Source organism: Saccopteryx bilineata, chromosome 5 (assembly GCF_036850765.1).
Source record: "Saccopteryx bilineata isolate mSacBil1 chromosome 5, mSacBil1_pri_phased_curated, whole genome shotgun sequence".
Lineage (NCBI taxonomy): Eukaryota > Metazoa > Chordata > Mammalia > Chiroptera > Emballonuridae > Saccopteryx > Saccopteryx bilineata.
This window is the reverse complement of record NC_089494.1, coordinates 115,887,163-115,911,189: the sequence shown is the minus strand read 5'-3', so window position 1 is coordinate 115,911,189 and position 24,027 is coordinate 115,887,163. Positions and strand designations below refer to the sequence as shown.

At 38.6% G+C, this 24,027-nt stretch overlaps 1 protein-coding gene across 8 annotated transcripts in view; it reads right to left on the bottom strand.

Moving 5' to 3' along the window:
- EPB41L5 (erythrocyte membrane protein band 4.1 like 5) overlaps positions 1 to 24,027 on the bottom strand; it is a 133,856-nt gene that overhangs the window by 12,178 nt on the left and 97,651 nt on the right. For 4 of the 8 annotated variants that reach the window (XM_066233170.1, XM_066233171.1, XM_066233173.1 and 1 more), the window contains exons 18-23: positions 23,607 to 23,704; positions 15,657 to 15,785; positions 11,681 to 11,745; positions 6,567 to 6,657; positions 3,480 to 3,554; positions 135 to 176 (exon numbers count right to left, since the gene is read on the bottom strand). In XM_066233170.1, the coding sequence (XP_066089267.1) occupies positions 135 to 176; positions 3,480 to 3,554; positions 6,567 to 6,657; positions 11,681 to 11,745; positions 15,657 to 15,785; positions 23,607 to 23,704 (500 nt within the window). The remainder of the gene's footprint in view (positions 1 to 134; positions 177 to 3,479; positions 3,555 to 6,566; positions 6,658 to 11,680; positions 11,746 to 15,656; positions 15,786 to 23,606; positions 23,705 to 24,027) is intronic. The other 4 variants (XM_066233175.1, XM_066233176.1, XM_066233177.1 and 1 more) reach the window with 2 other exon arrangements.

Sequence of the window (24,027 nt, the reverse complement as noted above, 5' to 3'; positions counted from 1 at the left end):
AGTTTGAAGCCAGTAAGTCATTAACAGCACTTCGATCATGACCCCTTGTTTTTAAGGGAAAACAAGCACCTGGAAATCCTTTAGGCCTTACTGGGAAAGGGTAACCAATAGAAAAGTTGCAAATAGTAACTTACTGGCACAATCCACCGGGGCATGATCAGAGATGTTGAGGATACCTAAAATAAATGTTATATATATGTATTTATTTTTAGGGAACACTGACTTATTTTCATGATTATACTCATCATGCTTTCTTCTGCTATGAAATGCATTAGGAAAGGCAGTTCTTAATGTTCCCTTTGAACTGGCATCAACTTCTGAATCCAAGATCCTTTTCTACAGCACAGATGCCATACCTCACCTCTTAAGAAACTGTCATAATTCTGAGAATCTCTTTAATACAAAACTTGACTACTCCAAGGATGCTAATACTACTTTCAGTTCATTGAATAGGACTTTTCCCCAATTCAGTATCAGTTTAACATTTTATTTTCTAAAATTCTAGTTTATTACAAATAATCACAGCCTTCTCGGTAGGATTCTGAACAATGGATTATGACAAATCAAAATGAATAGCACAAAAAAGTACACAGAAAAAAACCCTGTTTGTATACAGATGTGGAAAAGAGCAATAAAAATGTCCACATTGTTAGATTCATTTTAATGTTTAATTTCTAGATCTTACTTCTATATGTGGAATTATAATCTAATAAACTCCCATATTTTATGGAAACTGAGACTAGCCCTTGCACTGGTAGCCTTAGATTCTGATAAAAAAAATTAATATAAGTCCAGGTCTTAGGAAGTTAGGTAACCAGCAGAAGAATACAAATCTGAAGTATGATTTTCCCACTAATATTAAGAAAATGAACTTTTACCACAGGGAAATAAGAGAGAGAGAAAGAGAGAAAATGGTAACAGTAAACAAACAATGGTTTGGCAGATCCAGTAATTACCATGCTTACAGTAAATATAAATGGATTAAACTCAACCAAAGGATAGAGACTCTCAAAGAAGATTTTAAAAACAAGATCTAGCAAAATGTTGTTCACCAAAGGTCCATTTAAACCAGCACATACAGAAAGGTTGAAAATAAAAGAACAGACAATTATATGTTAGGCAATATAAACTTAAAAGAAAGCTAGGGTGTTAATTTTATATCAATCAAAAGGGAAATTAAGAGAGAAAAGGGCAAAGAAGGACACTTTACAGTGCTTAAAGGAACTTAAGAAAATATAATTATCAAAAACAGCATCTCTCACAGCCTACCTTCAAAATATGCAAAACAATAACACGGACAGATCTAGTAACATGTGAAAAGTGGATTAAACAGCAAGTATAGGTAGATATTAAACACACCTTAGAAACTGAGTATTCAAGAGAATCAGCAGATTGACTAATAGAAGAATTCAGCAAGTTTGTTAGACATAACTCAACTTATTAATTTAATAGTAAAAAATTAAATACCATTAAAAATATCAATAAAACTATAAAGTATTTAGGATTTAATATAACAAAGAATATAGATTTATAGAGAATATTCAGCAACTCAAAGATGAGAAACCAGAAATATATATCAAGTTCATGAAAAGAAAAAGATTTTTAAAATGCCAGTTTTCTTCCAAAAAAAATCTATAAATTTAATACAGACTCCATTAAAGTATAGGCAGGTTCTTTTGGGGAAATCTGACATAGCAATGGTAAAATTTATAAGTAAAGAGATGCTAGATATTAGAATAGGTTACAAAGCCAGAAAAATAAAAACACAATAGTACCAGAGCAAGAAAAGAGAGGCCCATGGTTCACTTGTGCAGAGCACTGCAGTAAGCAGCAGTGTAAATGAGCACGCTGGATAAAGGTAACTCACATCCTAGGCAAGACGGGGAGGGATGGCACAAGATTTCATCACACCACTCAAGTGGCATGTAATTTAAAACTTATGAACTGTTTATTTCTGTTATTTTCCATTTAATATTTTGGGACCATGGTTGGCTGTGGATAACTAAAACTGTGGACGACTGAAACTACAGATAAGGGGAAGGAGTACTGTATACAAATATTGAATTATAATGTTATATACCTAAAATATACATAATCTTGGGTACCAATTTTACCACAATAAAAAAATAAAACTAAACAAAAAAGAGAGACCCAGTGAAACAATAGAAAGATTAGAACAAATCAATTGAGAAAGCATAGGTTATTTAGTAGATAAGATTCAGAAAATTGGCTTTTTGTAGGATAAAATACATAACTGAGTTATATCAAAACTACAACTGACATCCCCCCCACCAACTCAAACTATTCAAATGGGTTAAAATCTAAATGTGAAAGATATAACAATATTATAGCTAATAGAGAACAACAGAAAATTTCTCAGGCCCCACCCACATCATATCAGAAACTTTGAGGGTGGTGTCTAGTGATCTGTGTTTAATCACAGAATTACTTGCTATATACCCAAATTTGAGAACGAATGATGTAAGCAAACATCCAGCACATAGAAAGGACCATATGTTCTTCTAAGCCTTTGGAATGATGGCTACTTCCTGAAGCAACTCCTGTCATATTACTCATGAGGCACTATATGGGTTATCTGTGTACCTATCACCCAACTGAGCTATAACTCTGGAGAGAAGAACTATTATATATGGTCACAGTACTTAACACAGTATCTCCTGCACTACAACAATAATCAATATGGCCACACATTCTTATCTCTCCACCTGTCTGTAAATTTTTTTTATTTTTTCATTTTTTAAAGATTTTATTTATTCATTATAGAGGGGGGAGAGAAAGAGAGAGAGAGAAGGGGGGGAGGAGCAGAAAGCATCAACTCGCATATGTGCCTTGACCAGGCAAGCCCAGGGTTTTGAACCGGCAACCTCAGCATTTCCAGGTTGATACTCTATCCACTGTGCCACCACAGGTCAGGCTGTAAATTTTTTTTTAAGATTTTATTTATTAATTTGAGATACGAGAGAGAGAGAGAGAAAGAGAGAGAGAGAGAGAGAGAGAAAGAAAGAAGGGAGACACAAGGGGGGGAGGAGCAGGCAGCATCAACTCCCATATGTGCCTTGACCAGGTAAGCCCAGGGTTTTGAACTGGTGACCTCAGCATTCCAGATCAATGCTTTATCCACTGCGCCACCACAGGTCAGGCCCTGTAAATTTTGTTAAAAAATTAAATATGTCCTTATTGTCTTAACTCTTTGAAGCTGGTTTACTAGCACATTCCCTGTGATACTGACAGCATGGTGCCAATTACAAATAGGCTCCTAGCAGTGACACACTGTGCAGTGACACATAAACTGCCAGAACTTTATAGACAGAAAGCAATGTTAACTAGGTGCTGCAATATCAACTCCTCTTAAATAAAAAGTTTTACTAAATTGTTAAAAAGGTTAAAAATTGGAATCAAGCAGCAACATTTTCAAAACAAAAATTCCTTTCCATCTTGCTGTTTTAAAGCATAGTTACCTGAGGTGTGACTGTGTGGTCAATTAGATTCTCAGTTAGAGATAAAAGCAAGGTATCCAATTCATCTGTAGCATCCTATGGAGACAAAATATATGTAGTTGTTAAATGACCCACTAATCAATCATGAGACTATTTTTTCCCATATCCTTTCAATTTATAATTCTGACCCAGGCTTGATAGTGTTAATCATTAAACAAACAGGGACATTCAAGAATCATGGTTATTAGTAATTCCACTTTAATTAGAGGGGAACCTAGACAACAATCAAAATTTTAAAAAGCTAGGTGTTTTATAAATTTGCAGATAGCTATTCCTTTTGGTGAAACAAAACTTGGGTAGGGCTATGAGTGTTCTGGCTCTCAGACTAGAAGAGAGAGCTAGAAAGCTCAGCCCAGAAGACAGGTGGGTAAAGGAGACGCCTGAGTTCTTAGATGCTTCTTTGTCCAGATGTACGAAAGCTTTGCTGTTTGCAAAAGAAGACAATATGAACTTCCCCCCATAAATATTAATTAACACTTTTGGTTTAGTTTTTTTGTTTATTTGGTTTTTATTTTTTTGTATTTTTCCGAAGTTGGAAAAGGGGAGGCAGTCAGACAGACTCCCACATGTGCCCAACCGAGATCCACCCGGCACGCCCACCAGGGGGTGATGCTCTGCCCATCCAGGGTGTCGCTCTGTTGCGACCAGAGCCACTCTAGCACCTGGGGCAGAGGCCACGGAGCCATCCCCAGCGCCTGGGCCATCTTTTGCTCCAATGGAGCCTCGGCTGCGGGGAAGAGAGAGACAGAGAGGAAGGAGAGGGGGAGGGGTGGAGAAGCAGATGGGCGCCTCTCCTGTGTGCCCTGGCCGGGAGTCGAATCCGGGACTTCCGCACGCCAGGCTGACGCTCTACCACTGAGCCAGCTGGCCAGAGCCGGTTTAGTTTTATTATTATTATTATTTATTGATTTTTAGAGAGGGGAGAGAGAGAAAGGCAGGGGGGAGGCGCAGGAAGCATCAACTCGTAGTTCCTTCTTGTGTGTGACTTGACTGGGCAAGCCCAGGGTTTTGAACCAGTGACTTCAGCATTCCAGGTCAATGCTTTGCCCACTGTGCCACCACAGGTCAGGCTGTTTAATCAGTATTTGAAGCACTTTATGGAGGATGCAGTTCAGTACTGCACAGTATGTGTACATGCATATGCATGCATATGTGTGTTTGTGGGGATAAGAAGAACTTTAAAAGTATAAAAGATAAAATTCCAATATGCAAATAAGAGAAATAAGTATTTAATGTGTAGTACATTAAAAAGGGCCATTCATTTATACAATTCTCTTTCTTCCCCATCTGGGGCTAATGCTCAAGTACTGAGCTATTTTTAGTGCCTGACGCTAACATGTTCAGACCAACCAAGCTATTCTCAGCACCCGGGGCCACACTTGAACAATCGACAGGAGGGGAAGAGGGAGAGAAGGGGGAGAGGAAGAGAAGAGGGAGAGGGGAGGAGAAGTATCAGATGGTCCTTCTCCTGTGTGCACTGACTGGGAAACAAACCCAGTACATCCATATGCTGGACTGACACTTTATCCACTGAGCCACTGGCCAGGGTCTACAATTCTCTTTCTATCTACTTGCTTTTCAGGCCTTGGTGAATCTCCTGTTCATGTTTCAATATTCAATTTTAATCACACACATGATAAAAATTGTTCTCTCTTCTTGTATCTCCCTTCTCTCATCCAACCCCTCCCACCCTGTGACCTGGGTGAGTGCCCCAAAACAGCTGTACATATCTCTACCACAATTTATTAAATTTCTCTCTCCCAATGTGTTGTGGACCGTTAATGGCAAAAAGCCATTATAGATTCGAGGCTTGGCAGGGGGCTAAGTTCTCCCCCCTCCATCTCCATATTTGGCTTTGATGCTGAGTGTTTGCACCCACTCTACTTGCTTCCTTGGGTTGCAGGAAGCAATATACATGCCCTTCCTCTGACTCTTTGTTTGTTTCAGATGTTTGTAAATTTCACTAATGTATCCTGTGTAAATTTCACTAACATATCCTGTTTTTGCCTTGGGAGAGTTCCTGTCTTAGCCTTTGATGTGCAACTTTGTATCAGGGTCCTTGATTTGCATAGGTCTATATAATAAAGCGAACTGGGGCTGTGAGGTACTCAGATGCTGCCAGGCAGTTTGAGGAGTCCTCCCGGTCCCATCGGTTTTGTTCTGACAAAGTGTGTTTCCTTAATTCCGCACCGTTATTTGGAGCTGCGCTGGTCCGCGGCACCAATGGACTATAAACAGCTTAAAAATAAGAAACTATGTTTCAACAATCAATTTTAATTTCCAAAGCTTAGCACACTGTCTAGTATATATTATATATGCAATAAATCTTTGAACTTAATGTCCTTCTCTATTCCAAAAAGAATCTCGAGGTCCACTTAACAATTATCAATGATCAAATATGTTAATATTTTTTTTTAGAATTTTAATTAGCAGAAAGGAAGCTCCTGATTGTTTCTTTTTTAACCCAAAAGTCTGAAAAATTACACACTTAAATTCTGGGGTAGCCAGAATACATGTGACTTCTAATTTTTTCTTTTTGCAAATACTTGGTAACCTTCTACAATAAATGTGCTTATGCAATAAAAGGGAACATGGTAAGTGTTATTCACAAGAATAATTTGTCATTTACCTTGCAAATTAAAGCATTCACTCAGAAATGAACTGGGTTTCTAGGATCTCTGCACTGGGAGGGTACAGAAGAGGCAGGCACTGTGATGAGCTGGTTGTATTGCCACACAGTGACAGACTGCTATGGTTTCAGAATGTTTACCAGTCAACAATCAGTGCCTACTATGTGTTCTGTACAGTTAGAGACAACAGAGAGGCATAGCCAACAAGTAACACAAAAACTGGAGAAAAACCCCTGAGATTCTCTTGTGAGGCATTTGACAACAAAAGTTTCCCTACAGAATTCAGGCTCGGTGTTTTCCTCGTAGCTTAAGTTCTGGTGTGAATCAGAAGTCACCAGATGTCCATGTTCTTACTAGGGGATTCAACTCAACTCACTATGGTCTTTGGGGAAACCTTACAAAGTAAAAGTATTGTTACCTTTAGAACAGAACCATTTCCTGCATGTGTGGTGTGCACTGGAGCAAGAGAATCTTCAAGGAGAGGCAGATTGTTCTCATTTAATGCAGCACTGGGAAGAAAATATAAATTCACATCAGGGAAGCCCTATGTGGGCAGAGGCAGCATTTTTTTAAAAAAAGGACTTAGAAGGAGAAGAAATTAGATTTGTGAGGAGCATGACAGCAGTCAAGGTCACACTCATGCTTTTGTGAAACGCTTTCCCACCCACCACATAACAGTTTCAAAACCAGGTCAGAGTCACTCACAGATGAATCAAAACTGTGGGCCACTTTGTTTCCCTCATAAATCTCAATGAAAGGACAGAAAGAATTTATCTTGAAAAGAAAGACAGGCCTTGGCCAGAGGTTCAGAGGATAGAACATCGGCTTGGCATATGGAAATCCTGGGTTTGACGCCCTCTCCCTCTTCTCTCCCTCTTTCCCTCTTGTAGTCAGTGGTTCAATTGGTTTGAGCATGGCCCCAGGCATTGAGATTAGTGAGTACATCAGCTTCAGGCACTAAAGATAGCTTGGTACTTGAGCATCAGCCCCAGATGGGTTTGGTGGGTAGATCCTGGGCGCATGTGAGAGTCTGCCTCACTACTCCTCTCCTCTCACCTTAAAAATAAAAAGGCAGATATACAAAAAAGATACTAATAGATAATAGATTGATGTTCCAGATAACACAACAGACCAGCCAGATGAGAGGAGGCCAGGGAATGTTAACTGTAGGCCCAGCAGTAATGACAATAGGGTCTAACCCCAGATAAGAAGAACAAGAACAGGAGCAGTCTTACAGATAGATGGCTCTAGAACCAGAGAGGAAAGGGGGAAATGTACAGCTGAAAAGTCATGATCCACTATGATAACACCTCCAGCAGGAACTCCCAACCCTCTCCAGCATCACCGAGAAGTATGCAAGCAACAGGAGCAGTTCTGTCCAGTCCTACAAGGAGACTGAGGAAGACACGAGATGAATCCTAGCTTGGAAGAGTCAGACATATTATTAGGGAAGTAAAAGCTATGACTGTTGCATCCATGACACTGAGATAAAGAGAAGCAAAAAGATGAAAAGAAAAAAGAGACAGTTATGAGAAACAAAGCAGCAAGATATTTCAAGTAATAGATACTGGATATTCAAAAAAATACTGCCTTATGATTTTCCAGAACTGAATAAAGATATAGGTCTTTAGTTTGAAAGCCCACCTTGAATACCAACAATAAAAAAAATAAACCTATTCTTAGGCATACAGTAATGAAAATAAGCAGTAAAACCTGCAAGTTACCAGAAAAAAGAAATAACTTTGTGCTTCAGAAAGAAGAAACAGTTCAGACAAAAAGAACTAATATAATAAACAGTGAGCAGTAAAAGAAGCGTGTTTTACAATTAATCCTCCCAACTCCTCAACAAAAGATTAGTACACTGCTGCCAAAGATGGAAAGAAGCAAATGAACAGCTTCTGCATCACTCTGCTCAGCATTTGTCATGGCCCAGCAGTTTCACTCCTAGGTACACACCTTAAAAAATCCTCACTACACATGCATATACAGAGGAATACACACAATGTTAATTTAGGACAAACATTTGTCCATTAATAAAAGAATGAATAGCCTGACCAGGTGGTGGCGCAGAGGATAGAACATCGGACTGGGATGCAGAGGACCCAGGTTCGAGACCCTGAGGTCGCCAGCTTAAGTGCGGGCTCATCTGGTTTGAGCAAAGCTCACCAGCTTGGACCCAAGGTCGCTGGCTTGAGCAAGGGGTTACTCTGTCTGCTGAAGGCCCAAGGTCAAGGCACATATGAGAAAGCAATCAATGAACAACTAAGGTGTTGCAATGAAAAACTGATGATTGATGCTTCTCATCTCTCTCCATTTCTGTCTGTCTGTCCCTATCTATCCCTCTCTCTGACTCTCTCTCTGTCTCTGTAAAAAAAAAAAAAAAAAAAAAAAAGAATGAATAAAGTGTGGTTGACTCATGTCATAATAGTTAATATGAAGCAACCATAGATAACTTTTTAAAATACAAATATGTCAAAACAAAACCAGTGAATTACACACTTTAAATGGGTGCACTGCATGTTATTTGAATCCTATCTTAATAAAGTTGTTATTAAAAAAATAAGTGATCTGAATAGATATTTCTCTGAAGAAAAGATGGTTAACATCTTTAGTCCTTAGGCAAATGAAAATCAAAGCTCAGTGAAACACCACTTCATACTCACTAGGATGAGTGTAATTTAAAAAATGGAGAATAATAGCATTGGCAAAGATATGGAGAAATTGGAACACTAATACACTGCTGGTGGGAATGAAAAATGTGGCTGGTTTTGGAAGACAGTTTGGCAGTTCCTCAAAGAGTTAAACATTGAGTTATCACATGACTCAGCAATACCCCTCCTGGGTATATACAATGTGGGGCAAAGTATGTGTACAGTTGTAAGTACATAAAACAGTTTATCCCTGTATTATTATTTATTAATTATTGTATTATTTTCCATATGAACAACAGTAAATCTACTTTTGCCCCATCCTGTATTAACGAGAACTGAAAGCATACCTATAAAAATTCTTATATGTGAGCAGCTTTATTCATAATAGCCAAAAAGTGGAAACAACCAAAAAGTGGAAACAACATAAATGTCCATTAGTTGACATATGGATAAACAAATATGGCAAATCTATACAATGGAATATTATTCAGCCATAAAAAAGGATGAAGTACAAATACATGCACAATATGAATGAACCTTGAACACATTATATATGTTAAATGAAAGAAGCCAGACACAAAAGGCCACATATTGTATGATACCATTTATATGAAATATACAGAACAGGCAATTCCAATCAGAGGCAGAAAGCAGAATAGTGGTTGCCAGGGGCTGGGGATGGGGTGAGGGTGAGAGTGGGGAGGAATGTGGAGAGATCAAATGGGTGTGGTGTTTCTTTTAGGGGAAATGACAATATTATGAAATTAGTGATAATAATTGCAAAACTTTGTTAGTTTACTAAAATGCACTGAACTGTATACTTTTAAAGGGTAAATTTAAATTTTTTTGTTATGGAAATTACAACTCAATAAAAAGATAAAAGGCCCTGGCCGGTTGGCTCAGCGGTAGAGCGTCGGCCTGGTGTGCGGGGGACCCGGGTTCGGTTCCCAGCCAGGGCACATAGGAGAAGCGCCCATTTGCTTCTCCACGCCCCCCCTTCCTCTCTGTCTCTCTCTTCCCCTCCTGCAGCCAAGGCTCCATTGGAGCAAAGATGGCCCAGGCGCTGGGGATGGCTCCTTGGCCTCTGCCCCAGGCGCTAGAGTGGCTCTGGTCGCAAAAGAGCAACGCCCGGAGGGGCAGAGCATCGCCCCCTGGTGGGCAGACCGTGGCCCCTGGTGGGCGTGCCGGGTGGATCCCGGTCAGGCGCATGTGGGAGTCTGTCTGACTGTCTCTCCCCGTTTCCAGCTTCAGAAAAAAAAAAAAAGATAAAAGAAAAATAGTCAATCTACAATAGCAAAATGTGAAGATGTGACAAAGCTTGATATCTAGTATTATATAATCTCTACAGTTTCCTCTATGCCTGAAATAATTTATTTCTAAAAAGGGATACAGTAATTCTTTTAAAATGTGATATGGCAGCCTGACCTGTGGTGGCGCAGTGGATAAACCGTCGACCTGGAAATGCCGAGGTTGCCGGTTCGAAACCCTGGGCTTGCCTGGTCAAGGCACATATGGGAGTTGATGCTTCCAGCTCCTCCCCCTGTCTCTCTTTCCTCTCTCTCTCTCTCCCCCTCTTTCTCTCCTCTCTAAAATGAATAAATAAAAATTAAAAAAAAAAATGTGATATGGCATGAGCAAAAGAACCAGTTTAACAGAAAAGGGAAAAGTCCAGAAACAGACCCATATTTACACAAGAACTTAGTATATTTAAAGGATGCATTTGAAATTCTGGCAGAAAAATAGATTATTAAAAACATCAACAGCCATTTAGAGAAATAAATCTGGAAGTAAATTGGAGCATATTCGATGCTCTTTCCAGCTTTAAGAGTTCAATAAAACTGGGAAACCCTATCCCCAGTATCTTCCCCTTGACAAAAAAAAATGAATGAGATTATTCTAAAAGGCTCTGAGAACAATAGTATTAAAAATGTTGGTCGACTAATTTATTGGCATCAATTTAAAGGTTAAGTTGAAATTACAGTTTTACTCTGATTACTGATTAGTATGTTTGTTGAATACTAACTGTAAAGTCTTACAAAGCCTGCTATATTCTTAATGGTTATGTTGATTATAATATCTGGAACCAAACATAATCGATCAGAAAATGCTTTATTGAGTAAGTTCTGAATAATGAGAAAAAAAAAGTGTTCATTCATTCAACAATGTTTAGCACCAAACAAGCAGAGAATATTAAATACGTAGTGATGAAACAAATTGGCAGACAGCAGGGAATAAAAGCCTAGTAAGACAAATAACCGGTACAATACTCATCAAAGAAAAGAGAGGCAGAATGGACTCTGAAAGAAAAGCAAAAGAATTTGCTTAAATATCATAACTCATATTAAGGAAGTTGTATAAGAATAAGGCCATTGTGATGACAGAATGGCACTAAAGTTACTGTATTTTTCGCTCCGTAAGACGCACCTGACCATAAGACACACCTAGGGTTTTAAGGAGAAAAATAAGAAAAGAAATATTCTGAACCACATGATGTGTTAAAATATTTAATAAAATACCATATTTTTCACTCCATAAGATGCACGGGCATTTTCTGCTCCACATTTGGGGGGAAAAAAGTGCATCTTATGGAGCGAAAAATATGGTAACTACCATACCGAAAAGAGACAATATGCATTCTTCCCAGATATCTTATAAGACTAAAAATACCTGTAAAGCCTGGTTTTGCTCTGTAGTTTGAATCAGTTGAAGAATGAGAATGCAGAGAGACTAATAATGGACAGAAGAGTTAAGCCAAGCTGTCTTTCAAATAGATATCCTGAGGTCATGGGGCGGGAGATTGGGGAAGAAGAAAAAGGCCAAAAAAAGAGACAACGTCAAGAAGAAAAGAACATCATTTAATTCAGTTTACCCAGAACTGTACCTGTTCGTGGCAGCATCCTGAACATTGGTGTTTTTATGACTTAATAAGCTATCTTCTCTTGTAACCTAAGAAAATGAAATTATAAATAAACATTATTAATCTTTGTTGAGAATACTAAAGTAACAAGATATTTACATTTCTGTCTTATAAAAATAGAAATATCAGTTTGCTTCAGTTCCAAAAAAGGTAATCATACCTATCTATGAAAATACCAGTACTGCACCAAGTGCAGTTCCATACCATATCCAAATTAATAATCCACACTTCAGAATTAGTGTACAAACCCACATAGTTTATTAAATAGCTTTTCATTATTTTAAGACACCATGGTGTATTAGGCTATATATACAGATTCCCAAAAGATTCCATGTTAGAATTTTTCATGATAAAAAATAAAGAAACTTGTGTTAAGCTATACATTTGGCTTTTTATTTTTCCCTTAATGTGAGAAATATTTTAAGAGAAAATGCTAAAAATGTTTTTTTAAATAATTCAGTTTTTTTCCCTCAACTTCATTGAGGTACCATTTTCATATAGTAAAGGCACACATTTTTAATGTAGCTTGATTAATTTGAAAACTTTATACAGGGGCACTACAATGAACATTTGTAACATTTTTACTACCCTCAAAATGCTCCCTTGAGGATTTTAATGCAATCCCGTCAAAACCCTTACACATGGAAAAAATGATCTGTACTTCCTAGTTTCATATAAATGAATTCATACTTATCTTTTGTGTCTACTTCTTTAGAATAGCATGATGTTTTTCAGATTCACCTGTGGTATTCCACTTATCACTAATTAATTCCTTTTTATGTGCTGAATAGCATTCCACTGTATGGATATAATATAATTTGTCTATCTGTTTACCTGATAAGAACATGTTAGCTTTTACCTATTACAATAAAGCTCCTAGGAACTTCTCTGAACTAATATCTGTTTGATCCTACATATTCATTTCTCTTGGGTAAACATCTAAGAGTGGAACTGCTGGATCATATGGTTAAGTGTATGTTTAATACATTGCCAAATTCCTTTCTAAAGCGTTTTATACATCTTTGGTCTTACCAGCAGTGTGCACCACAGGAGCTCCACCACTGACAACATAGGACTGGTCAGTTTTTAATTTTAGCTATTTTAGTAAATGTATCTTTTGCCACGAAATATGATGCTATCTATAGATTTTTTTATAGATGCCTTTATCAGGCTAAAAATGTTCCATTCTATTCCCAGGTTGCTGTGAGTTTTTATCACGAAGGAGGGCTGGATTCTGTGAAATGCCTTCTCTACAGGACTTGAGAAATTTTTCTTTATTTTTTTAAATTTACTGATTTTTTTTTTTTTTTTTTGAGAGAGAAGAAGGTAGAGAGAGAGGTAAGGGGGAGGAAAGCATTCATTTATTGTTCCATTCAGTAATGCATTCATTGGTTGCTTCCTGCATGTATACCCTTATTGGGAACCAAACCTGCAATCTTGTTGTTTCCAGATGATGACCTAACAGACTGAGCTAATTGGCCAGAGCCACATTATTCTTCAATAAGGTAAACTATATTGGTATTTGAATGATAAACCAACTTTCTTCCTAAGATAAAGCCTACGTGGTCATGATGTACTTACTATCCTTTACATAAATTGTTGAGTATGATTTGTTAAGAACTTTTGAGTCTGTTCAAGAAAGATTAGTCTATAGTTTCTTTACCTGTATTATTTTTTTCTGGTTTTGGTATTAGGGTAATACTAGTCTCATAAAATGACCTGGAAAGTGCTCCCTCCTCTTCTATTTTCTGAAGAGTTTGTGTAGAGCCATTATTATTTCTCCTTGAATGTTCAGTAGATTTCAATGATAAAGGCATCTGGTCCTAAATGTTTCTTTCTTTTTTTTTTTAAGTGAGAGACCAAGACAGAAAGAAGGGTGAGGGGACGAGAGAGATGAGACACATCAACTTGTAGTTGTTATCACTTTAGTTGTTTATTGATTGCTTCTCATATGTGCCTTGACAGAGAGGTTCAAGCTGAGCCAGTGACCCCTTGCTCAATTCAGCTACCTTGGACTCAAGCCAGCGACCTTGGGTTCATGTCAATGATCCCGCACTCAACCCAATGAGCCAGCACTCTAGCTGGTGACCTAGGGATTTCAAACTGAGGCCTTTAGCATCCTGGCCAGACACTCTATCCACTATGTCACCACAGGTCAGGCCTGAATTTTTCTTCATAGGAATATTTTAACAATAAAATAAAATCTGTTCAATAAAGGCTATTCATATTATTTCTCTCTTCTTCAAGTTAAAAAAGATCCAAAAGTATAAGTGAAATGTAAGGTAATGATAATGACTACCACTGCTATTATGATCTATGGTTCCAACACTGGGGATCAGTATGGGCCAGGCACTACTCCATATCCTAACATTTATCATCTTAGTTCATTCTTATAACCCACCAAAAGGGAGGTACTACCACCTTTTTTAAAACATAATTAAACTGAGGCTCAGAGAAATTAACTAACTTGCCAAGTAACAAAGCTAGTAGGTAGCAGATTAGAAAAAGGATTCAAACTCAAACTGTCTGATTTCGGAGCCTGTGCTGCCATATTTTATATTTATTTTTATATGTAAATATTATGTTTTATGTTTATATTGGGGGAAGAGGGTAGATAAAAAGCATGAACAATATTTTTCAAGGCCTCTCAGTTCTTTCCAAGAAAGGATGGGTAGACTGCATCGTCTCAACAGTAGGATATTTTGAAATCCTAGTTGACAACATGACTTGGTGAGACAGGCTCCTGGCCTGGTTTGTATAGAGAGTAAGTTTAAAAATGAGAGCAAGCCAAGGAAAAACTGGTTTTGGACTGACCTGTGGTGGCACAGTGGGTAAAGCATTGACCTAATGCTGAGACTGATGGTTCAAAACCCCAGGCTTGCCTGACCTGTGGTGGTGCAGTAGATAAAGCATTGACCTGGAAATGCTGAGGTCGCCGGTTCGAAACCCTGGGCTTGCCTGGTCAAGGCACATATGGGAGTTGATGCTTCCAGCTCCTCCCCACCTTCTCTCTCTGTCTCTCTCTCTTCTCTCTCTCCCTCTCTGTCTCTCTCTCTCCCTTTCTCTCTCCTCTCTAAAACGAATTAAAAAAATAAAAACAAAAAAACAAAAAAACCAATCCAGGCTTGCTTGGTCAAGGCACATACGGAAGTTGATACTTCCTGCTCCTCCCTGCTTCTCTCTCTCTGTCTCCCCTCTAAAATGAATAAATAAAATATTTTTAAAGAAAGGAAAGGAAAGGAAAGGGGAAAGGGGGAAGGGAAAAGGGGAAAAAAGAAAAGGAAAGGAAAGGAAAAGGGGGAGGGGGAGGGGGAAGGGGGAAGGGGGAAGGGGGAAGGGGGGAAAGGGAGGGAAAGGGAGGGGAAGGGAAGGGAAGGGAAGGGAAGGGAAGGGAAGGGAAGGGAAGGGAAGGGAAGGGAAGGGAAGGGAAGCTGGTTTTTGGAGCATGGATGCCATAAATTTTATGGGGGCTGGTCCCAACCCATTGCATCCTTCACAATGTCACAGTCAACTCTTTCACTTTGTGACTTTCACTCTTGTTGCTAATAACATCACAATTTTTCAAAATTGGGGGTAGATGGGTGGTGGGGAGTAGCAGATTGGTTAAAAAATCCTAAAATCATTGACTTAATATTACAGGAACCTAAGAATCTCTAGATTTTTTTGGTTATAAAAGTGGCAAAGATTAGGGACTCACTTCTATAGGAATTTAACCTTTAAAAAAATCCTTTTAAACCTCTTTCCCTCTTACTCTGTATCTCTTAATCTAGCTTGACTTGAGAGTGGGAAGGTACTTTGCCCTCGTGAGCATGGTTCTTGATACTACTCCTTACCTCTACCACTAGCTAGGTCCCTCCTGTTTGTCATTCATCAAGGTCTCTGAACTTGACGTTGATGTTCTTTCACTTCAACAGGACTGTCTCTATGAGAGGCAGCTTACCTTATGCACTGCTTCTACTTGAGCCTTCAAAATGTTACTCTTCAACTCAGGAGGAACTCTCCTCGCATTCAATCCTGGGCTCTCAATGGCATTATTCAGACATTTTTCAGTCAACTTCACCACTTCCTCCTAGACATTAAATATATACTATCAACAATTCTGACGGGTACATGCAAAGAGAAAAGAGACTGATGATAGTTCATACTTAGACAACCAGGAAACCATGTGTCTTAAATAGTCATATCCTATTCTAGGAATAGTCAACTCCTACATGTAATTTCAAACTAACGCTCATTAATCACAAACATAAAACATAAATGATAGTGATCTCTAGAAATAGCCTCGTCCAATTTCCTGGCTTTTAGCAGCTCAATAGCCAACTATATTATCTGGGACAAATGCCTCAATTAACCACACATGAAGAATGTGTGCCACTTGCTGTACAGTAGCCCCCCTTATCCACAGGGAATATGCATCAAAACCCCCAATGCATACCTAAAATCACAGATAGTACCAAAACTTATATATATTATTTCTCCCTACATACATACCTACAATGAGGTTTAATTTATAAATTAATCACAGTAAGAGATTAAAAACCGTAACTGATAATCAAATAGAACTATAACAATATACTATAATAAAAGTTATGTGAATGTGGTTTCTGTCTCAAAATATCGTATTGTACTGTACTCAGCTTCTCTCTTAGAGAAAGCACTTTTGGGCTTCCCTTTGGTAGATCTGAATTGCCAGCATCACTTTGGGGGTCATTTTAAGTAAATAAGGGTGCTCTTTGAACACAAATACTTGGATACCATGACAGTCAATCTATAACCAAAGTGACTTATGGTCAGATAGTGTCTATAGCATGGACAAAGGTATGATCCACCTCCTGGGAGGGACAACGTGAGAGATTCATCCCTCTACTCAGAATGGCACGTAATTTAAAATTTGTAAACTGTTTATTTCTGGAATTTTTACACCTAATATTTTCAGACTGCAGTTGACTCCAAGTAACTGGAACCATGGAGAGGGAAGCCACCACTACAGGAGGACTACTGTAAATCATTTCAACTGGGTTTCCGGTTATGCGAATCCCTGTAACTCTGGAGCCATCACCAGGTAGATGGTTATGTCTGAGACCACATCATATAGCCACAAACAGGTCACTCTCAGATACAGACTTATGAAAACAATAGAATAAAGCACAAGCCCAGTCAATGAAGATCATAATTAAAACAATATAAATTAACTATTATGAAAAGAAATAAATAGGAGCAAGCAAATTAAGAAAGAAACTTAAAATAAGCAACTGATATTTTACTTAACTTAAAATAAATGACAATCAATAATAATAACAACAGCAATTATTACTATGGCTGCTTTTAACACTGGTCTAAATAACAAACTCACAGTATTTTCTTAGTCTCAGTACAGCTTTTGTTTGGTAAAACAGGCTAGCTTGTTGTGGACCATAAATGGCAGAAAGCCATTGTAGATTCGAGGCTTAGCAAAAGGCTATGTTCTCGCCCCTCGATCTCCATATTTGGCTATGATGCTGAGTATTTGCACCACTTCACTTGCTTCCTTAGGTTGCTGGAAGCCTTGGATGTGTAACTTTGTATCAAGGACTTCCTTGATTTGCATATGGCTATATAATAAAGCAAATTGGGGCTATGGGGCACTTGGATATTGCCATCAGCATTTGAAGAGTCCTCCGGTCCCATCTTTTCTTGATGAGTACGTTTTCTTAATTCTGCTTCGTTATTAGGAGCCGCGCTGGTCCGCGGCACTAGCTGGCCTGACCTGTGGTGGCACAGTGGATAAAGCGTCAACCTGGAACACTGAGGGTTGCTAGTTCAAAACTCTAGGCTTGCCCAGTCAAGGCACATATGGGAGTTGATGCTTCCTGCTCCTCCCCCTTCTCTTTCTCTCTCCCTCCCACTCTCCCTCTTCTTTAAAATGAATAAATGAAATCTTTAAAAAAATTAAAATAAGAACAAATTTTAAAGAAAAACAGGCTAGCTGCCATCTAAGGGGTAATCTACTGCACCACTCTTTCAGATTTAAAATGATTTAATTAATGTGCTTACTTAATTAATTGGTAGTTCTCAGTATGGTCTCTGTATATCTGTCTCTGGCTGGGAACCCCAAATCTGAATGTTTAACAAGCTTTCCCATGTGAGTCGATACATAAAAGTCTGAGCATCACTATTCTGGAATACAAAATATTTGTTTGTGGCCTCCTTGTCTTCAGAACTGTTCCTATTAATTGAAAGAAGTCCTATTGCCCTTTTCTGATCATGGCTAGTTGATGCCATATGATCCAGCAATCCCACTTACAGGTATATATCCAAAAAACAAAATTTCTATCTAGAATAGGTCAACTCCCACGTTATTGCAGTATTGTGCACAGTAGCCAAGATATAGAAACAACCTATGTGTACATTAAAAAAAGAGTGGATAAAGAAAAGGTGGTGTGTGTGTGTGTGTGTAACTGTGTGTACATACACGCAATATTATTATTCAGCCTTTTATTTATTTATTATTATTTATTTTTTAAATCTAATTGGATACTTTGTTTCTTTAATTATTTATTTATTTATTCATTTTTAGAGAGGAGAGAGGGAGATAGAGAGGAAGAGAGAGGAGAGAGAGACAGAGAGAGAGAAAGGGGGAGGAGCTGGAAGCATCAACTCCCATATGTGCCTTGACTAGGCAAGCCCAGGGTTTTGAACCGGCAACCTCAGCATTTCCAGGTTGATGCTTTATCCACTGCGCCACCACAGGTCAGGCTTCATTTTTATTTTTTACAGAGACAGAGAGAGAGTCAGAGAGACGGATAGACGGGGGCAGACAGACAGGAACGAAAAAATGAGAAGCATCAATCATTAGTTTTTTGTTGCGCGTTGCGACACCTTAGTTGTTCATTGATTGCTTTCTCATATGTGCCTTGACCACAGGCCTTCAGCAGACCGAGTAACCCCTTGCTGGAGCCAGCGACCTTGGGCCCAACCTGGTGAGCTTTGCTTAAACCAGATGAGCCCGCACTCAAGCTGGTGACCTCGGGGTCTCGAACCTGGGTCCTCCGCATCCCAGTCCAACGCTCTATCCACTGCGCCACCGCCTGGTCAAGCTATTCAGCCTTTTAAATTTTTTTTTAAATTTATTTATTCATTTTAGAGAGTAGAGAGAGACAGGGGGGAGGAGCTGGAAGCATCAACTCCCATATGTGCCTTGACCAGGCAAGCCCAGGGTTTCGAACCGGCGACCTCAGCATTTCCAGGTCAACACTTTATCCACTGCGCCACCACAGGTCAGGCCTACTCAGTATTTTAAAAGAAGGAAATCCTGCCATTTGCAACAACATGGATGATGCTGGAAGGCATTATTATGCTAAGTAAAATAAGTCAGACAGAGAATGACAAATACTGCATGATATTATGTACTTATATGTAAAATCTAAAAAACAATTCCAACTAGTAGAAACAGAGTTTAAAGGTTGCTGCCAGAAATTAGGAGTGGGTTGGGAAAGGGACATAGAAGGGTACAAACTTTCAGTTATGACATAGATAAGTTCTGAGGATCAAATGTACAACATTGTGACTATAGTTAATTATATTGTTCTGTACACCTGAAATTTAAGAGAGTAGATGTTACCTGACCAGGTGGTGCTGCAGTGGATAGAGCATCAGCCTGGGATGCAGAGGACCCAGGTTCAAAATCTGAGGTCACTAGCTTGAGTGCAGGTCACTGACTTGAGCATGGGATCATAGACATGACCCCATGATCACTGGCTTGAGTCCAAAGGTTGGTGGCTTGAGCAAGGGGTCACTCAGTCTGCTAGAGCCTCCCACCCCACCCCCCACCACGCCGGTCAAGGCACATATAAGAAAGCAATCAATGAACAACTAAGGTGCAGCAATGAAGAACTGATGCTTCTCATCTCTCTCCCTTCCTGTCTGTCCCTATCTGTTCCTCTCTTTGTTTCTCTCGCAAAAAAAAAAAAAAAAGTCGACGTTAAGTATTACCAAAAAGCAAAACAAAACAAAATGGTAACTCTGTGAGGTGATGGATGTGTTCATTTGATTGTACGAATCATTTTACAATGTATATGTATCTGTGTCATTTTTTTTTTAATTTTTATTTAGAAAATTAAATGGGGTGACATTGATCAATAAGAGCACATAGGTTTCAGCTAACTATTTCTATAGCATTTGAACATCACATGTTCTAAATATATTATAATTTTATTTGTTAATTTTATCTCAATAAAGCTGGAAAAAAATCCTAGCTAGTTCAAATGCTTTGACATTTGAAAAGAGACAATTCTGTTGCAGACTTGGGATGACTTTTTAATCACATAGGATTCTTAGAACAATGTGCCTCTGACATAGTCAAATATTTTTTTTTCTGCCCATATTAAAAATGAAAACATAATTCAACAAATATATCACAGGTAAAAGAATAAAGTGTTACCATCTTTTTGGAAGGCAATTCTGCAAAAGTACCTAATCTTTAAAATTCTGCCTATCCTTTGACCTATCACTTCTACTTCCCAGGAAAAAAAACAAAGGTGATTGTAGATAGTTTTTTATAAAACTATTTGTCATCACACTGATTACAACAGTGGAAATTAGTAACAGCCGACATGTCTACCAGGGAACTGAGTAAACATGTTGATGACATCAGCATGTAGTTAATTACTGCCTGTAATGCCACTGAAAGATAGTCACAGCTGATTAGTTCTAAAAACCAGTGTTACTGAAATTTAAAAAATATATATCACATTTAAATGTCTAAAAGTACATATCTTAAAAATGCTAACTTTAGTTACCCGATTCCCCATGTATAAGACGCACCTTAATTTTGAGGCCTGAAATTTTCTTTAAATTGATTGATTTATTCATTCCCCCCCCCAAACTTAGAAGCGGGGAGGCAGTCAGACAAACTCCCCACATGCACCTGACCGGGATCCACCTGGTATGCCCACCAGGGGGCGATGCTCTGCCCATCTGGGGCATCGCTCTGCTGTGACTGGAGCCATTCTAGTGCCTGAGGAGGAGGCTGTAGAGCCATCCTCAGCACCCAAACCAACTTTGCTCCGATAGAGCCTTGGCTGCAGGAGGGGAAGAGAGAGATAAAGAGAAAGGAGAGGGGAAAGGGTGGAGAAGCAGATGGGTGCTGCTCCTGTGTGCCCTGACAGGGAATCGAACCCAGGACTTCCACACACTGGGCTGACGCTCTACCGCTGAGCTAACCGGCCAGGGCCGGGGCCTGAAATTTGAAAAAAAATGTATTACACAAAGTTATTGAACTAAAGTTTTATTCATCATAAAATTCATACAACTTCTCATAACTGTCAAAACTCCCATCCAATAGCTGGTTCTCATCTGTGTCTAATGAGCAATCACTGTCTTCAACAAGAGCAAAACCAAGCATGAAAAAGCAGAAAATGCAAGTAAAAAAATCTATAATCACTATGTTAGATGCACCCAGTTTTTAGACCCCAAGTTTTTTGAAAAATTGTGCATCTTATACATGGGGGAACACGGTATCTTTTAGTAATGAGATAATGGAGGGTTTATCATTTCCTGCTTTTAAACTTTGCTTTAATTTTCTACAATTATCATATATGTGTATGATAGAAAAAAAATAACTGAAATACAAGTTGAGTAATAGCTTTACAGTATTTCCACTTTGTTTTCTTATCACACATAATTCCAATGGCACCCTAACATTGCTGACATATCTGCCTTAGAAGGCCAAATGAACAAAGAGAAGACCAAAAGAATTAAAAGGACACTCTGACTCCTAAATACCCCAAGCTAGGCCTAATCTGAAATGACTATGGAAGCTCAAACTCTACTGTGGAGTGGTCCCTGGCAGTCAGCTGGGTGAGGAGCTTATGTCAGGGGTTAAAGGCAGTCCAAAGTCTGCTTAAGTTCTCAACCACTGTAATAGACCATCACTCTTCTCTCCTCCCCAAGATTCATCAGCTTTCATTCTTTTTTAGTTTCATCGCAGTCCTCCACTAAATTTGTGTCAAACTGCTAACCATCTAAAGCTTTCAGCTAAAATTTTCAATTAACTCTTCTGTCTCACCCTGCATTTCCCTACTTTATAGAGATAATTAAAAAACAAAACAAAAAAACCGGAAACAAACCAACAAAAAAACCCAAAACTCTGACAATATGAAAGCAAACAGACTCATATAATTACTGTATTTTTTGCTCCATAAGATAAACATTTTTCCCCAAAAAGTGGAGGGGGAAATGCCCGTGCGTCTTATGGAGCAAAAAATACGGTATTTTATTAAATATTTTAACACACCATTTAGTTCAGAATTTTTTTTTTCTTATTTTCCTCCTTAAAACCCTAGGTGTGTCTTATGATCAGGTATGTTTTATGGAGCAAATAATACAGTAATAATATTAAGGGGAGTCAATAAAATAAAAGCCTTACTGAAATTTAATCAGCTTCTAAAAAACATTTTTTTGAGAGAGAGAGAAAGGGAGAGGGATGAGAAACATCAACTTGTAGTTGTGTCATGTTAGTTGTTCACTGATTGCTTCTCATATGTGCCTTGACTCCGGGACTCAAGCCAAGTCAGGGACCCCTTGCTTAAATTAAGCCAGTGATCTCAGGGTTTCGAACCTAGTACCTTAGCCAACACTGGTCAGGCTAAAAAACATTTTTAAGAAATAAAAACATTATTAAAAGAAAGGCTCTGGTCAGGTGGGTCAGTGGATAAAGCATTATCCTGGTGTGCCGAGGTTGAGGGTTCGATCCCTGGTCAGGACACAAATGAGAAGCAATCAATGAATTCACAACTAAATGGAACAACTAAGTAGAATAGCGAGTTGATGTTTCTCTCTCTCTCTCTCTCTCTCTCTCTCTCAAACCAATGGAAAAATTTTAAAAAGACTTGAATTGAAAGAACAGCTTTAACAATCACTATACAAGAAAGAAGAAATCACTTTCTACTTCATACTGGTATCTGAACAATTCTAATTAGTTACCCAAGGATGAGAGAACACTGCAGGTCATCCTAAATGTTCCCCTTTCATCTTTAAAATCAAATAAAAACAAGATTCATTCAACAGATCCTTACTATTTGTTGTCTATATATAGGGAAAATAAGGGTTTCTCTAGATCAGCAGTTCTCAACCTGTGGGTCACGACCCCGGCGGGGGTCGAACGACCAAAACACAGGGGTCGCCTAAAGCCATCGGAAATATATATTTTGGCTTTAGGCGACCCCTGTGTTTTGGTCGTCCGACCCCCGCCGGGGTCGCGACCCACAGGTTGAGAACCGTTGCTCTAGATCATTACCTAAAACTCACTCTTCTATTTAGTGGGGACACCTGGTAGCTAATAAAATTAATTATTTTTACTCATTCAATTTATTTTAGGTAGAAACAAGAAAATATTTTACAATTAACTAGAGTTTAAGTCATATGCACCCAGCCCTGGATGCCTAGGTCCCGAGGAGACAGGGAGGTGAGAAGTGTGGAGAAGGACACTGAAGCATCTGAAGTTCTGCTCTGTGCCCTGTTTACACAACAGAGCAGCTCCTTCCAAACACATCCTTCTGTAATTTCAAAAGGCGTTCACCAAGTTCTTTGACTAAATCAAGACCCATTGAACAGAATTAAGAGAAAGAACAGGCTGAATCAAAATAAAAGGTTTAATATCCCTATCATTTTGACTGCATCTAGAAAAAATTATGAGATGACCTTACAGTTCTTAATGTAGCTGCCCAAGATTCCTCTTTCCCTCCTGAACATCTATACATTTCTCCTTTTTAAATGAGAACACAGGTTTACAAGAGTTCGGCACAGACAGATTTCCCAGCAAAAGAAAAGAGAAAGTATTAGCTTTGGAAACAAAGGACTTCAGGGAGGTATGGAGCTGTGTGACAGGTATACAAAGAAGAAATGTGAATACCTGGTTGTTGATGTTAACATCATTGTTGGGACGAGGGGACAACAATGAACTATTTTCCATCTCAAGGTGATTCAGCTTCTCTGATGCATCTTTTAATGCTGAAAAAAAAAAAGGCAAAATAGTCCCTTAGTCTGCCGTGCTGTCATCATCGTGTGAGGGTATGCAGGCTTACGTCTAATCTTTTTCCAACGTCAGCTACCATTAATTCAGGGTAAGAATCCAAATGACCACCAAATAAATATTCTTTCTTTTTGCAACCAGTTAACTCTCCATTAATTTGATTAAAAGTTAACCTAAATAAGGTGCTGGACAGTTAGCTCAGTCAGAGAGTCGTCCTGAAAACAACCATGTTGTTTGATCCCTGGTCAGGGCACATATGAGAAGTGATCAATGAACACACAACATTTAACAAATGAATTCT